General features: G+C 42.2%; 2 protein-coding genes across 2 annotated transcripts; one reads left to right on the top strand and one right to left on the bottom strand.

Moving 5' to 3' along the window:
• Window positions 1-213: 213 nt before the first annotated feature.
• zgc:110789 (Xan_ur_permease domain-containing protein) lies at window positions 214-8,808 on the top strand. Its single transcript, XM_037105846.1, has 12 exons — window positions 214-344; window positions 1,149-1,289; window positions 1,662-1,819; window positions 3,682-3,841; window positions 5,233-5,414; window positions 5,798-5,918; window positions 6,013-6,169; window positions 6,287-6,540; window positions 6,624-6,788; window positions 6,885-6,993; window positions 7,086-7,181; window positions 8,517-8,808. Exons 1-12 carry the CDS (start codon window positions 297-299, stop codon window positions 8,783-8,785), a joined length of 1,860 nt encoding a protein of 619 aa, XP_036961741.1. The 5' UTR covers window positions 214-296; the 3' UTR covers window positions 8,786-8,808.
• On the bottom strand, window positions 8,809-14,193 carry LOC119023738 (protein FAM180A-like). The gene is made up of 3 exons (XM_037105847.1): window positions 14,037-14,193; window positions 10,542-10,639; window positions 8,809-10,458 (listed from the first exon to the last, which is right to left on the bottom strand). The coding sequence occupies exons 1-3, from the start codon at window positions 14,113-14,115 to the stop codon at window positions 10,129-10,131; spliced, it is 507 nt and encodes a 168-aa protein (XP_036961742.1). The 5' UTR covers window positions 14,116-14,193; the 3' UTR covers window positions 8,809-10,128.
• Window positions 14,194-15,253: the final 1,060 nt, after the last annotated feature.

The following is a 15,253-nucleotide window of genomic DNA, read 5'->3' as shown; positions in this document are numbered from 1 at the left end:
AAAATGTCATCCCCTGTCTGACAGCCTATCCCCTGGTCAGCTGCTGCTACTGTTGTAATTGGGTTCACATGAGCTGCTGGTGGGACTCATTTCAATCAGCATGCGCTACGGTCTCATGTCTGAACTCTGCTCCTTCCCAGCAGGCTGCCCAGCCCACACCCTCTGTTTCACACTCCCCGGTCCTCTCTTGATGTGCTCCCTCCTCTCCCACTTGTGTTTTTTTTTTTCACTTGCCTGTTTTGTTTTCGGGCTCAGAGGACCACCACCTGCACCTGAGCCTGTAGGCTGAAGTCGACATGGCTCCAGAGAAGGAAAGCAACGGTCTCGACAACTATGCATTCGCAGTAAGTGTGGATTTTACCTCCTCTTCTACAGGGATGTGATTTGAAGAGGACTGCAAACTTGTGAAGCGATTTCTGAAGGTTGTAAAGCTTACAAACCATAATCTTAAATGAGTTTGTTTGTAAGTTTTATTCCAATGTTTCCTCCAGTTAATATTCAAGTGTTTTACTTTCAAACTGTGTGAAGGTGAGCAGGTTATGTAGATATTAGTTATTAACTTATCTCTCCTCTAATTGTAGTAGAAATTAGATTTTATTGTCAGTTAATAATTGATACCAGATGGATTTGCTAGTAAAGCAGTTGTCGCCATGGATACATATGACTGTACTTGTTTACATTCTTGCTCCTCCGTGCCTAAAATCACATTACTGAAAAGATACGCGGCACAATGTCTGGTCTGATACATACCAAGAAACTGCTTTTGTTTCAGTCCAGATCTTGAATGATATGAAAAAATATAAAGAAATACATCATGCACACCAGTATTTTAAATCTATAATTGATTGTGGAAACATTTCTTGCTTTAAACCTAGATATTTCTTTTGACTGTGGCTTCTTGTTTTGATTTTCAGATTATTTTAATTTCTGAAGCAAATAATTTATTTTTAATGGCTGATAAAAAGTCACATGCTAAATCCCATCCACTCACTGGGAATTGTCCAGATACAAAAGTTTGTGGACTGGTTGAATGGGAGCTCAAACACGTTAAGTAATTCTGTTGTTATCTAAAGAAAATGACTGCACGCTGTCATCTCCTCTGTACCTCTAATTGACCTCTGTTTGCCTTTCTGTCCCACTAACTGAAGCTTGAAGGGCGCTTTTGTGATCTACCGGACACAAAACCGGGAGAAGAAATGGACGCGTCCACGGAGGGGGACAGCAATAAGCTGGCGTACTGTGTAACAGATGTTCCTCCCTGGTACCTGTGCATCCTTCTAGGCATCCAGGTACGTCAGCAGAGGGGTTTTAAGGTCATGTTGACAATTAGTCCCCATTCACTTTCCTGATTAAGAGCCTGTTATGTTTCTGACGTTATGTAACAATGCAAACATGACCGCCTTGGTGCATGAGAGCCTCTGTTTGATGCCTCCCTCACAGTTGGTTAGACCTGGTTTTATGTACGCAGGCCTGATGTGAAACTTGCTTCAGTTACAGTTGCAATAGTAAGCTGTATGAGCAGTGCACCCATACAGTCTTGGTCAGTGTCCTGCAAACACATACTGATCAGTTTATGTTTGGTGCAATGCTTTAGCCTCACAGGCAGAATATTCCTCCGCAGCACATAAGAACCCCCTTTTTCTTTCCTTTTGCTCTCTCAGCACTGTCTGACTGCGTTTGGAGGCATCATCGCCATCCCCTTAATCCTGTCTCAGGGGCTGTGTCTGCAGCACGACGGCCTCACGCAAAGCCACCTCATCAGCACCATCTTCTTCGTCTCCGGCATTTGCACTCTGTTGCAAGTCACCTTCGGCATTAGGTGAGCAAGTAAAGAAATGGTAGTTAGGGAAGGAAGGAAGATAGGATGCTGGGGGATTAGATGTCTGTTTCCGCTCTCAGGATGATTTACATTCATTTACTAAGTAAGATAAGAAGATAAGATAAGAGTGTGCTGCAGCGCAGCAGGTTCATTAAAGCGGAATTCACCATGCGGCTGTTTCTTATTGAGCAGGTAGAACAAAACAGCTCTCTTCTTAACCCTTCTTAACCCTGTTGAGCTGTGAGGCCTGCCAACGTGAGTGCAGCCTGAACCACAGAAAAACAATAGACTGTTCCAGTGTGTGGGTACAGCAGGTACGGCTTCTCTTTTAGTGATCAGGAGAGGAAAATTAGAGCTTTTACATGCAGATTTACATATGGAAATACTTTACTGCTCTAATGTTGCCTAATTGCATTTGATGTTCTTGCCACAGCATTTCCACTTAGCTTCCAGATTTATAAATCTAACAGCATACTGCAGCCAGAAAAACAGATCAACATCACATCATTATGTGGAAAGTTATAACCAAGACGTATCACATTACTTATCACAATATAATCATCTTCTTTTATAAATATATGCTATTTATCTTGTTATAACATGAAACATTTCTCTTCATATTGTGATAATTTATGATTTTAACATAAAATGTTTAATTTCAAAACGTCATAAATGATCTTGTTATAACAATATGCTAATAAACATAAAACATTTAACATAATAACAAGGCGCAGCTGCACATGTACTGATCTAATACAGTTTAATATGACACAGTATGATGCAGAACGATATGAAAACATGTATTCTGTTATGATGCAATATAGTCCAGTTAAATGCAATTCACTATGATCTGGTACAATATAATATAATCTGATGCTGTCAAATAAAATGTCTTGTCAATAAAATAGCTAATAAATAAATGAATGAATAAATAAATAAAGAAGTCAACACTAGCAGCACTTCTCTCAGTGCTACCCACTGTGAAGTGTCACTTGTGTGCACAGGCATGAACACTCGAAATGATGACACAGCTGATTGTGTCTCAGCAGAACTACAAACTCAAATCGTGTTTTTGTTGCTCTGAACTTGTGCTGTGTTTGCGCAGGCTCAGCCAGGTCGAATATTTGTGTCACAGTGGGATTAGTGAAGGAATTTCCATCTTATTACCTTTGGAATCTAGCTCTTGCTAAATCCACATTCTCCTGGCTTAGCACCACTGACGCTTTCTTGTCTCTCTCCAAATACCTGGAGGTCAGCTGTGAGGAACTCAATGGGTTTGTTGAGTGTTTCAGAGAAGCCAAAAGAAAATAATGCTTTTTTTTTTTTTTTGCTCCCTCCCAGGTTGAAAACATTAAACTCCCATCAGAGGATATTTGCTAAAATGTGTCTTTGCTATTTCCTTAGTTTTCGATGTTTTCCACAAATATACTTCACATGACTATTCTGACTCACTGTGAGAGACAGAGAGACGAATTTGAAGTCTGTAACAATCTGATGTGAATTGCTGATGGTTCAAGGGAGCAGCATAATGAGGATTATTGCATAGCAAATAACTTTAACTCAGTTAACCTCTGGTGCAGCGGGTGGTTCAATTAGAGAGTCACTCTCTCCGCCTTCACATGACTTAAATCAACCATTCAATCACATGTGAATGAACGAAGCAGTGACTGTAGATACAGAGACACTCTTGAAGTCAAGCAAACCTTAAGCTTTTCATTTATTTTTCTGTATCGCCCAAGCCGGTTGTCTACAGTAGCAGAACATCTGACACAACGATATCTGACGGTATTTGACCCGGAAGTGCTCCTGTCCTGACGTCATATCTGTCTGGTGACCTAATTGCCTTTCCTCTTTATTTCCAGACTGCCCATTCTCCAAGGTGGTACTTTTACATTATTGGCACCTTCCATGGCAATGCTGTCCATGCCGGAGTGGACGTGTCCTGCTTGGACCCAAAATGCCACCCTGGTCAACACCTCCTCCCCAGAATACATAGAAGTGTGGCAGAGTCGAATGAGGGCAGTGAGTAAACCTTCTGATGTTTCCTAACTGCGACTGAACTTCAGTTTACAGGTGACAAAAGATCATTTTCTTCACATGTAAACAGCCACTCCGTTTTTTTTTTCCCATTTAACTTTCTGAAGAATTGGTAAAGGCACCACAAGAACTAAAATAACACCAAATGTAGGATGTGCGTTTGTAAGGCAGCTGGAAACACAGCTCCACGTGTATGCTAATGTTGCTCTGTTTGCTTATATGTCAACAGTAAGGTCATAACATGCCTACTGATATCAGTGTGAATGTTGCTCAGCTTGTTGTTAAGTTATGCCCCTGAACAGACAAAAAAATCAGATTATCACTATTTTAGCAAAAACACAAAGGTCTACTCAACAACAAAACAACAGGTGCTCTGTGTGGACTGCTCTCTGACTCACTGAGCTAGAGATGAAATTAAACCATTAAGTTGGTTGAAAATGGGACTTTCCCCACTGGCCCCTGCTCTTTCAAAATGAGTAGGTGTAAACAGTCCTTACATAACGTAAATCAAACGTATTTATAGAGCTCAACAACACTGTGAGCATTGACCCCGTTCATACACACATTCACACACTGGTGGCAGAGGCTCCCATTTAAACTGCCAATTGCTCATAAGGAGCGATAACCATTCGCACTCACACAGATAGAAGAGCCACTGGCAACAGTTTGGTTTTCAGTATCTTGCCCAGGGATACTTCAACAAGCAGACTGCAGGGGCTGGGAATCAAACCAACGACCCCCGGATTGGTGGACAACCACTTTATGTGACAGCGTGGGTGCTGTTCGGACTGTCCCATGGACAAGAACGAGTGTATCAGATATAGTAGATAGTATTTGTGTATCAGCCCTGGTGCTCGGGCTGGACAGATGCTCATTGTTTAACAGAACCTCGCGCTGCACAGAACTAGCCATTGTTTATTTGCTGTGTTATGGTTGTATTATGTGCGCATGTTTCATGCTAGTTTGAACCATTTCCGCCCTGTGTTTAGCAGCAAGTGGCTAATTGCGTGGAATAGGACAGATCGATGTCGAAAAACCTTATTTGTCATGGATAGTTGTGGCTGACAATAACAAACTGAGCTCACAAGACATTTACTTTATCACAGGAGACCATCTATGATAAGCATGATATGTGTCATCAAGTCAATATGTACCATATTCATTTTGACCTTAGTGAAATTTATCAGTGTATTTAAGCAGCATGGACATCATCACTGCAGAGTGAAGAATATCTAAACCAATGTGTAAATTGTATATAGCAACAAAATTGAGATGACAATGGTATGTTCTGTTTTGAAGACTATAACTATAACTATCACTTTGTAACAAGAGTGATGCGACATCCTGGCTGTAAATGTACTTGTGTCTCTCCCCAGCTGCAGGGATCCATCATGGTGGGCTCCCTCTTGCAGGTGTTCGTTGGTTTCTCTGGCCTCATTGGCCTCTTCATGCGCTTCATTGGACCTCTCACCATCGCTCCCACCATCTCTCTCATTGGACTGTCCCTGTTTGACTCAGCTGGTACCAGTGCCGGTAACCACTGGGGCTTGGCTACCTTGTGGGTAAAATTCAGCAAACAGTGTCATTTTATAGTTTGGGATCAGCAGTAGAAGATACCCACTAAACGAAAACGAAGCACTCTGTACAAAAAATGAGTTCATGCAAGTTTAACCCACTTCTGCCAAAAAATTGATCTTTAGGTGATGTTAAATCTGCTTGATCCCCTGCAGAGTGTACAGCCAAGTTTTTTTTAAAATTAATAATAGCCTTGCCTCTGTGTAAAGCCTTAATCTCTCTGCAGGGCAAGAAATCCTATTAAAAGTTTGTTGCAAAGGAACCTGCTAAGTTGCTCTACTTAGCGCAAATAAGTGCAGCTCTACTTTTATTTTACACTGTGAATGTTCCAATGTGAATTATTGTCTTTGTCCCTGTCCCACACAGAACCACAGCACTGATCACCCTGTTCTCTCAGTACCTCCGTCACATACCTGTGCCATTCCCTTCATACAACAAGGATAAAAAACTGCACATCTCTCGTGTCTACGTCTTTCAGATCCTCCCTGTATGTATCAAACTGTGAAATAAATCATGCATTTTGTCTTTACACCCTTTGATGAGACATGATAGGTGATTGTTCCTTTCATACATATCCTCAGGTGCTGCTTGGAATCACTATTTCTTGGCTAATCTGCTACATCTTGACAATCTACAACGTACTTCCTACTGATCCACAGCGGTACGGTTACATGGCACGCACTGATCTAAAGGGAGACGTCATGAGCCAGGCTCCATGGTTCACTTTTCCATACCCAGGTAAAGAAGCTACCAAACTATCATCTGACGTGACTTCAAATACAAATTAAAAAAAGTTCTTGCAAGCCATATGTTCTGTGTCATTCTCTGTTTCATTATGTTTGAATCCAAACTTAGGTCAGTGGGGGATGCCAACTGTGAGCTTGGCAGGGGTGGTTGGCATCTTGGCCGGTGTGATTTCCTCCATGATAGAGTCTGTCGGGGACTACCACGCTTGTGCCAGACTATCCGGGGCTCCACCTCCCCCTAAACATGCCATCAACAGAGGGATTGGCATTGAGGGACTGGGCTGCCTGCTGGCCGGAGCCTGGGGCACGGGAAACGGGACCACCTCATACAGCGAGAATGTCGGCGCGCTTGGTATTACAAAGGTAAGGTCTGACAGATTGGTGATAATTAAAACCACTTTTTTTCTCTAAGGGTATACTGACTAATACAAGTTTTCTTTTCAAAGGTTGGCAGTCGCATGGTGATAATAGCCAGCGGAGTCTTGATGGTTGTCATGGGTGTGTTTGGTAAAGTGGGCGCTATATTCACCACTATCCCGACACCCGTGATCGGGGGCATGTTCATGGTTATGTTTGGCGTCATCTCTGCAGCAGGAGTATCTAACCTACAGGTACACAGCATTTTGGCAAACATTATTCATGCTTTCATTAATAAAAACAGGACATTTTCTCAAATGTTGTTTTTCTTTCCCCTCGTATTCCCTCAGTACGCAGACATGAATTCATCTCGAAACATCTTCGTTTTTGGCTTCTCCATGTTCTCCGGTCTGGTCATTCCTAACTGGATAATAAAGCACCCCGATGCTATTGCTACAGGTGCATGGATGCAATTACCCCATATAATCTTTATTACAAAGTGTATCATTCTATTTTTTAACACTGAACTAATTTCACCATGCTGTGTTCAGGTGTGGTTGAACTCGACCAGGTGCTGCTGGTCCTCCTGACAACCAGTATGTTTGTTGGAGGTTTCTTTGGCTTCATACTGGACAACACAATCCCAGGTAAATATATATTGAGTTGATGTAGCCTTTTTTATTAGTAACACTATGTTAAAGTTATTTGAAGATCCAGTGTGTGTAGGGTTGTCTGTTTGCAGATATCACAATTATTGTGAAGTGTTATGTCAGCTGAGAATAAGCCCTTTATATCTACACTGGGAGCAGGTCCTCTTCTACTGAGTGTGCCATGTTGCACCACCAGGTTTCTACAGTAGCCCAGAATGTTCAAAGCAAACACTTGCACTGGAGAGGGTCGTCTGCATTATTCATGTTTTTTTAAGCAGCCACCCTATGGGAGGGTGACAGGGGGGCTATTCAGTAGCAGTCTGCACACACACTGCCAGATGCCGTGAAATCTTAAACATTCATCCTTAAGTAAATTAGATCCCAATCTGAATACTTTATAATTCCATCATCCTATTAACAGTGAAATCACTTTGTGAAAAAATATGCAACCTGTAGTCCAAGCAGAAATGTCTAAAGATTCAATTTAGGTCAAAATAGTCAACTCAATAAACCGTATTTAATCCGAATCTGGTGCTGTTGTTCTATCAAGTGACTGGCTGCTAAGTTTCAGATGATTATCACGATAATGTACAGGAGAGTCTATGGATATTCAGTGCCTGTGGCATGGTTAGCCAAACGGCTTTGGTTAGAAACAGAGGCACAACAAGGACACATCGGATGTTGAAAGGATTACTACAGTATATATCAGCCAGACAGCTGAGTTTGGTTTCCCATTTCTGACATCATCGCTCCTGCAGATATGTTTTCATAGTAATATTTGGGACTTATGAGCAGATAGCTTGAAGCCCTTTGCTGGAGCATGCAGGAGGATGCTGGGTCGGTGGTGCTAAGAGAGAAAAGGCAGAAATACAGATCCAGGGTAGCAGTGGCACTGACAGGGCAAAGGCTGAAGTGGGATATTTTTGCAGCTTGAATAGAGCCCCACATTGGGAGGGTGTGTTAACTAGATGGTTGTGGAGAGTTGATCATTTTTCTGGCTTGTGTAGGTCTGGGCCCGAAGACACTTGTAGCATCTTATACTGTAGCAACATCCTTTAAATCTCCTTCACTGTTTCAGGTAGAAGAAGAGAAACCCTATTCCAAAGTAGTTTAGAAATTACACTGATTTTTGTGGAGAGGCAGTTGCACTTTCCATGTTGAAGAACAGGAAGACTTCCTAAGAACAATATTTCCTGGAACATGATGCAGCTTTCACAAGCTATTTGAGAAAAGAAGTCCAGTCAGGAAATAACATGAAGACAGAGTCAGCACTCTCACTCTTTCAGTAGACCATGCTAGCACATTTTACCACATCTAACTCGTGTCCAACAGGATCAAAGCATGAACGAGGCATCCTGGCCTGGAACAAGGCTCACGAGGACGACTCCAGCAACACGCTGGAGAGCGGAGAAGTCTACAACCTTCCCTTTGGCATCACGTCTTACTTGTCTTCTTCCTCCTGGCTCCGGTACATACCTTTCTGCCCTCCTGGTGTGCCCACTTCACTGGATGGATCTGGAACAGATACTAATGCCCTGGAGCCAAAGCAGCCGCTGGGACATCCAGAGCCGTCGCAGATCATTATCGGAGTCGCCATGTGAGCGGTGCGCTCACCTCAGCATGCCAGTTTGAGGATTTTCCACAAAACTAAACCATCAGAGGCAGCTCATTTTGGACCTCCTCCTTTTGTACTGTAACAACATGGTGCAAAGTATTTCACGTGAACGTTTGGAGCGACATTTGCAGTTGAGGTTGTGCATAATATTAATACATGGACTTCCTTTAGGGATGTAGTTTTATTTGATATTTTGTAATTACTTTTATAAATGATATCAAGCTGACATTGATATATATATTGTATAGACATATAATCTTGAAGTGTTTTCCTGGACAGTAAGATGACGTTTTCACAGCGCTAACACTGCTGAATATAAGAAATTATTTCTTTGGTTTAAAGCTTTAGACTTTTTTGTTGTCTTTGATCTTGTCAGTCAAAAAACAGGTGCTAGAGAACAAACACTGAAAAGACAAGTGAATGTAAGACAATCCATGATGTTTATTGCCACTGTCAACATATTAATCCAATGTGTAGTTTCATATATATCTAAAAACGCAATACCTCATGTTTGAATTAACAATTGTGTTAACAATTGTGTTAACAATTGTGTCTTATCAGTCCATGCGCCTTAACGATTTGTGGCAACAGTCTCTGTCCAGACCAGTGTTTTAGCGCCGCTTCTGAAAGAATCTCCATTGCCACAGCACACCTGAAAACACACATCCCATGGCCATTCGCATACACAGGAAACTGATTGTTTGCTCTGTGGTTAGCTGTTTGGTTTCATGAAGCGAGTCACAGATGTGACTGCTCCCCACAGAATTCTTGGACAATTTGTCTGAAAAACAAGTCTTTTTCTCTTTTACATCTTTGTGTGATCAGTGTCCGCTTGTGTCTGTCTGAATACAATGTCAAATCAATAAAACATCCATTCTGTCAATGTACAAACTCAAACACTCCAATCGTAACACATACTCGGAGTTCACATGTGACTTACAGTAGCTGGTACAACCACTGATAACAGCTGTGTCTCGGTGCTTTGCTTCTTTGAAATCTCTACTGTCCAGATGTAAACACTGAATCGGGAGTTTCTTAATATCTTCACCCTGGAGGTTTTTTTTTCTCCAATATGTCAATTTTCAGCAAATTAAAAAACACTATGTACGTGTTTAGAAAAGGTACAAAAAGCCTAAAAATGTCTCTGTTTCAAGCAATGCCTGTGTACATGTGAAGAGGGCCTTTATAACATGCCAGCATACAGTACAAGACATAAAACATTTCATCCATGCACACATCAGGACTACGGCCTGATCTCAATGGATATTTTTTCTTTAAATAATGTTTTTATGTCCATGTGCCCAGCACTGTAGCAACACCGGTACCTGCTTAATTGGTCCCTGTCAGATCCTGCTTGATGGCTTTGTACAAACTAACAAAAGACTCTTCCCACACGTCTCGTTGTTGTTCAACGGTAGAGTTGACCATCTGCTGGGCGGTGTACACCAGTGTCAACAGGATGCGCTCAAAATCATCCTGTTGCAGGTGGCCGGGATGATCTGAAAGGTCAGAGATGAGGCGATATATGTCTGTCAGCTCCCTGGGAATGACCTCCTCGCAGATGACTTTCAGGTTTCTTGTCTTGCGGAGGGAAGCCAGCTCGGCGTCTCGCACTGAGAACTCCCCACTGTGCTCAAAGTGTACGCCAGCCAGCAGGATCTAATAGATGAAAAAGAAGGGACATGCTCATTGTTGAGGTCTGTTTGCTGGTTTTGCACTTCAAACAGATATATTTGTCTCACCTCGAATAATAGGTGAACATCATCAAAGGAGTCTTGGAAGGTGGGGTTCATCGCAGTTTCCGATTCCCTTTTTATTCTGCTTGCAGCTGGAAATAGGGCTTGTGGGTAAAGAGAGACAGACAGTGAGAATGAGGGAGCTAGAAAAGCCAGGACAGATTCCTGAGCAGACCTTTCCGTTCATAATTTCGTCACATTTTTGTCTACTGCCATGGAACCAAAGGCAAAGCAGAAAAACAAGCCCTAAAGCCCTGCCATGAAATATAGGCTTCGGTGGGGCGCTGATGTTCTGGCACATGTGGGGCAGAGGCTCACCGGGCTCGCACCACATTATACTGCAGTTAGTCTATGATACACACACTGTGCATTCGAAACGCTGACCTCTCTGACCCTACAGATGACTTCTATCTGCAGGCGATGAGACGTGACCTCGAACTTCAAAAGCAGCGGAAGAATCAAAGGAGGAGCAGCACACGGATTACACAACGGGATCCAGATGAGTTCGGCGAGCGGTGCACTGGCTTAGCATCTCTGCCTCGCTTTTCACGGCATTCCACAGACACGTGATTCAGAGCAGGCTGTTAACCAAGGCAGATTTCGTGTGGCCAAAGAAACCTCACAGGCAAGAAACCTTCTCCCTGATTTGAAGATGAGGAAGTATAACAGTTATGCATGTGCATAGGCATCTTTTGAGAACTGTGTAGTCGCATTACCTGAAGGCATGCTATGCAGGAGTTGGTTGTGAAGTATCCTCGCTTTGGGCTGCATCAATATCTGACGACCAGGGAATGAGACTCAACAGTCGTCTGTCTTTCTCCAATATTGTAAACAAGCAAAAACATCCCGAACACAGTAAAATAACAAAATACAGGCAGTGGGTGAGGGCTCTGCACTGCCTCACACATATAGTGGGTCTAAAATCATGATTGAGAGGGATTCTTTTGGTTGTAGATGAGTTTCATCAGAAAGAGGTAAAATGTGGTGCGTTTGGTAATTATGAATAAGTTGCCACTTCCCAATTAGTGTCAGCATTTGTAAGAAACCACTGGGTATTTTGACAAGGGACCATGGCATGACACCGCTGGATATTTGTGTTTGTGGCATCAAAAAGTTGGTGACCAAAAAAGGTATTCTAGGCCAAAACATCCCTAAACCCAGACTGCTGTTTTCACTTACTGTCCAGTGTCTGTAACACTCTGCTGACTGCTTTTATGAAATCATGTTGAGTTTGGAGCTCAGGCAGTTAACATTTCATTGGTATTTTCTGTGAATATTCACTTCTTCTCTGCAGTTATTCAGAAGCAGACAAATATATGTATTTGTCCCTTTTACTTATGAACTATCAATATGAAATAATAAATACAAGATAATTACTTGCATAACTTTTATGAGGTATTTCTGTGCTGTGGCATGTGTACTTTTATTTTAGGTGCAGTATGTAAACTTCACTAAAATTACAGAATATGTGAATTTAGAAAAATTCTAACATCATGACGTCTACGTATTGTGCTGCAAACCATGTTAACCAGCTAGCCCTGCTAACACTTACCTGGTGCTCCAAGCTCACAGTCTGGACCGCTAGCTGCTCTGCTAACTGAGCTAACTGAACCTTGTAGCAGTTGAGTGATATGCCCCCCCCCCCCCATTTGTGAGTATGAATTCAACAGGTGACCAGTTAGTGCACAATGCATCTTTAAAGAAAAGATCTGAGTCCTTCCTTTCACTATTGGTATATAGGATCAATTCTAGGTAACCACTCCCTAACTTCAGCTCACTGTTTATGTAGTGTAGATGAAAAGATGAAAAAAAAAAAATAAAAAAAAAATAAAAAACAGATGGTAGAAAAAAATTGAAGAGGAAATCATGCAGACAAAAATCTAGACGGATAGCTGCCCTGTCATGCAGACTTGGAGGCAGCGGTAGAGTTCGTGACTGAACTGGACCGTGCTGTTCGATGTCATCAATTTAATCTGCAGCAGCACAATCCAAACCATTAAACCTGTACAGTTTTGTCTGGAGTAAAGATGTTGTGACGAGAGAGGGAAACAAAATCAAGAAGAGCATTAGATGTCTGAGCCAGAGTCAACAACCCATCCGCCAACTCTTTTTACTTCTCGCCACAGACTTGGTGTCAGAAACAACAGGCTCGACAAAATGATGATCTTTTAATAGACTGCTGCAGGATCAGATAATCCACACGAGTCAGTTGTAATGTTTAGATAATGATCGCCATTAATCTACGTTCAATAAGGCCAGTAACTGCTGGCACTGTAGCGATGATTACTTTTTCTCTTTAGGGGTTCTCCAAACTGCCACGATTAAATAAATCTATGTTCTAGTAAAACATACTGATGAAAGCATTTCAACGTTATTGCTTAACCATCAAAAAACCCAGTTATCTACATCTAAATGCATTGCAGAGTGCTTATTGTTGGAGCAATTTAGATGAACCTTAAATTACGCCTATCATAAGAACCGCACAAACCACTTCATGTGTTTACCAGCTGAGCTCTGTATCAAGGGGATAACAGAGGACAAATATGTGCTTCTGATGACTCTCAGTGCTTTTAACTGTTGCTCGTGCTTCCTGTCAGTGGAGAAGTGTCCCCAGCCAAAAAACTAAACAAAACAAAAAAATCCAACATTTGAGTTATTGCACCGCCATGTCATCCCTGGATCTTAATTTCTGTTCATGTCTCGGTGAACGATGGGACCAATAACATTTGATCAAACCATCAAAGATCCCAACTGATGAGACAAAAGCGGTTCATGACAGGCGCGGGCCGGGATATCTCAGCGGTATGCTTTTCATTTCACTTGAGGAATATGAGTTTCCTCTGTCAGATTGTCTTTAGATCCCCCTGCTCCTCCTTTTGTATTAGAAACAGGTGCGGATGACATCTGAACTTAGTAGAGAGATGATGATAAAAGCGTGCATAGAATAAATGTGCGCTTCGACTGAAAAACACAGTATTCCTCTGACAAATGAGTGAGACGGCACTTATTTAGTATTTTTTGTGTTGTAACGTTCTGGATTCTGCTCTATTAAAGGTGCTGTAGGTGAAAAATCAACACAACGGGGCTGCTGTAGACGGATCATTTCCCACTCGTGTAGGAGGGCTGCAGAGAAAAAAATATTCTCCTGTCCAATACACATAATGAGGTCATCCCCATTACAAAGCTATGCTTGTACAAGATTTTGTTAATTTGCATTTTTTAAATGAATCAATATTATGTTACACTAAACCAAAGTACACTCAGTCTACAGCCAAGACTCATTCAGTCACTGCAAATAGATCATTAACACTGCATAAATAACCGACTTATGCGTGAAATTCTCCTGTAGCCAAGACTCACATGAAAGAGAGATCAAATGACGCTCTCTCTGCTCTGAAATATATTTTGCTCTGTGAAGAGTCATGTGGAGAAAACTTGACTCTACTAACTGAAATGTTTGCTGACCTGCATTCAAAGATCACACCTCGGCTCGTGTCTTACCTTTAGCCTGATGCTGTGCACCACCTGTTTTGATGCAGCAGTAGAAAAGACCAACGATGACCATCCTCCAGGGCAGCATGACTCACTCTCACGACGATAGCCGCATGTATCGTCTGCCACTGTGTCTCTGTCTGCCTGTCAGCACCCAGGATGCTCCTCTGTTGCATTTATTCCCCTCTCTTAACTCTGCCTCCGCAGCCTCGCACAGCACCACACTGTGCACTTTCTTCATCACATCACTTATGTTCCCTCACCCCATCTGTCCTCGGGACTGTGTTCCCCCCCCTCCCTTCCATCCACATCTGATCTCTCTCTCTCTCTCTCTCTCTCTCTCTCTCTCTCTCCTCTGACTGTGCACCTCATCTCTTAAAATGCTTTCAGCAGCTTGCTTGTCACCAGGTTCACAGACAGTAAAAAAAAATCATTTTCTCATCACTCACAGGTATTGAATTGAAATCCACTGTTGTGCTAATGCAACTCAACAGTGCATCGCGTCCATCCCAGCCGCCAGAATAAATGCCTCAGTTGTTGTGGCAACGCTGCGCTGAAGGTTTCGGTTTGGTTAGGCACAAGAAACACTTGGTAAGGGTTATGAGCAGATCAACTTCTGGCAGCCAGTTTAGCGACAGCTGGAAAACGTCTCAGTGGTTGCTAAAATTAGCCAGGTTTGTCAGTTGAAACAGGAAGCAATCTGGTCTTGAACATTGTTTTTTTGCGCCCAGTCACCAGAACAAAATGTGAGCACATTTCTGCAAAGCGCTAGCATGACCGCATTTGTATGTTTCATGTTAACAATTCACCTTTCATTCATGTTTATGACCTAACTTCAATATTCATCTTGGTGGTGGAGATACAGACAGATAGCCAAGCCACTGACTGCAGTTTGAGGATGCATTTCAACATTCTGGTACAAGGTATTTTTTAGGACACTTCTGGGCCATTTCCATTCATGTTTGTTGTGATAAAACCAGGTGTTTTTGACCAGATGTTGGATCATCTCTAGCTGCATTTGAGGTGATCAAAACAGGTGTGATGTTTTCCTAACCCCAATCAAATGATTTTGATGCCTAAACCTAACAGTACGGTCACAATATAAAATTTAGACAAGTGAACCTAAGGAAACAATTAAAGAAATGTAACATATCAACATATCCATGGTTTGTAGAAACCTCTGGCAGCCCTCTCACCTGTCCCACCACAGCATCCTCCTCATCCTG

This window comes from Acanthopagrus latus, chromosome 8 (genome assembly GCF_904848185.1).
Source record: "Acanthopagrus latus isolate v.2019 chromosome 8, fAcaLat1.1, whole genome shotgun sequence".
Lineage (NCBI taxonomy): Eukaryota > Metazoa > Chordata > Actinopteri > Spariformes > Sparidae > Acanthopagrus > Acanthopagrus latus.
The sequence above is the reverse complement of the archived record's forward strand: the minus strand, read 5'-3'. Positions and strand labels throughout refer to the sequence as shown.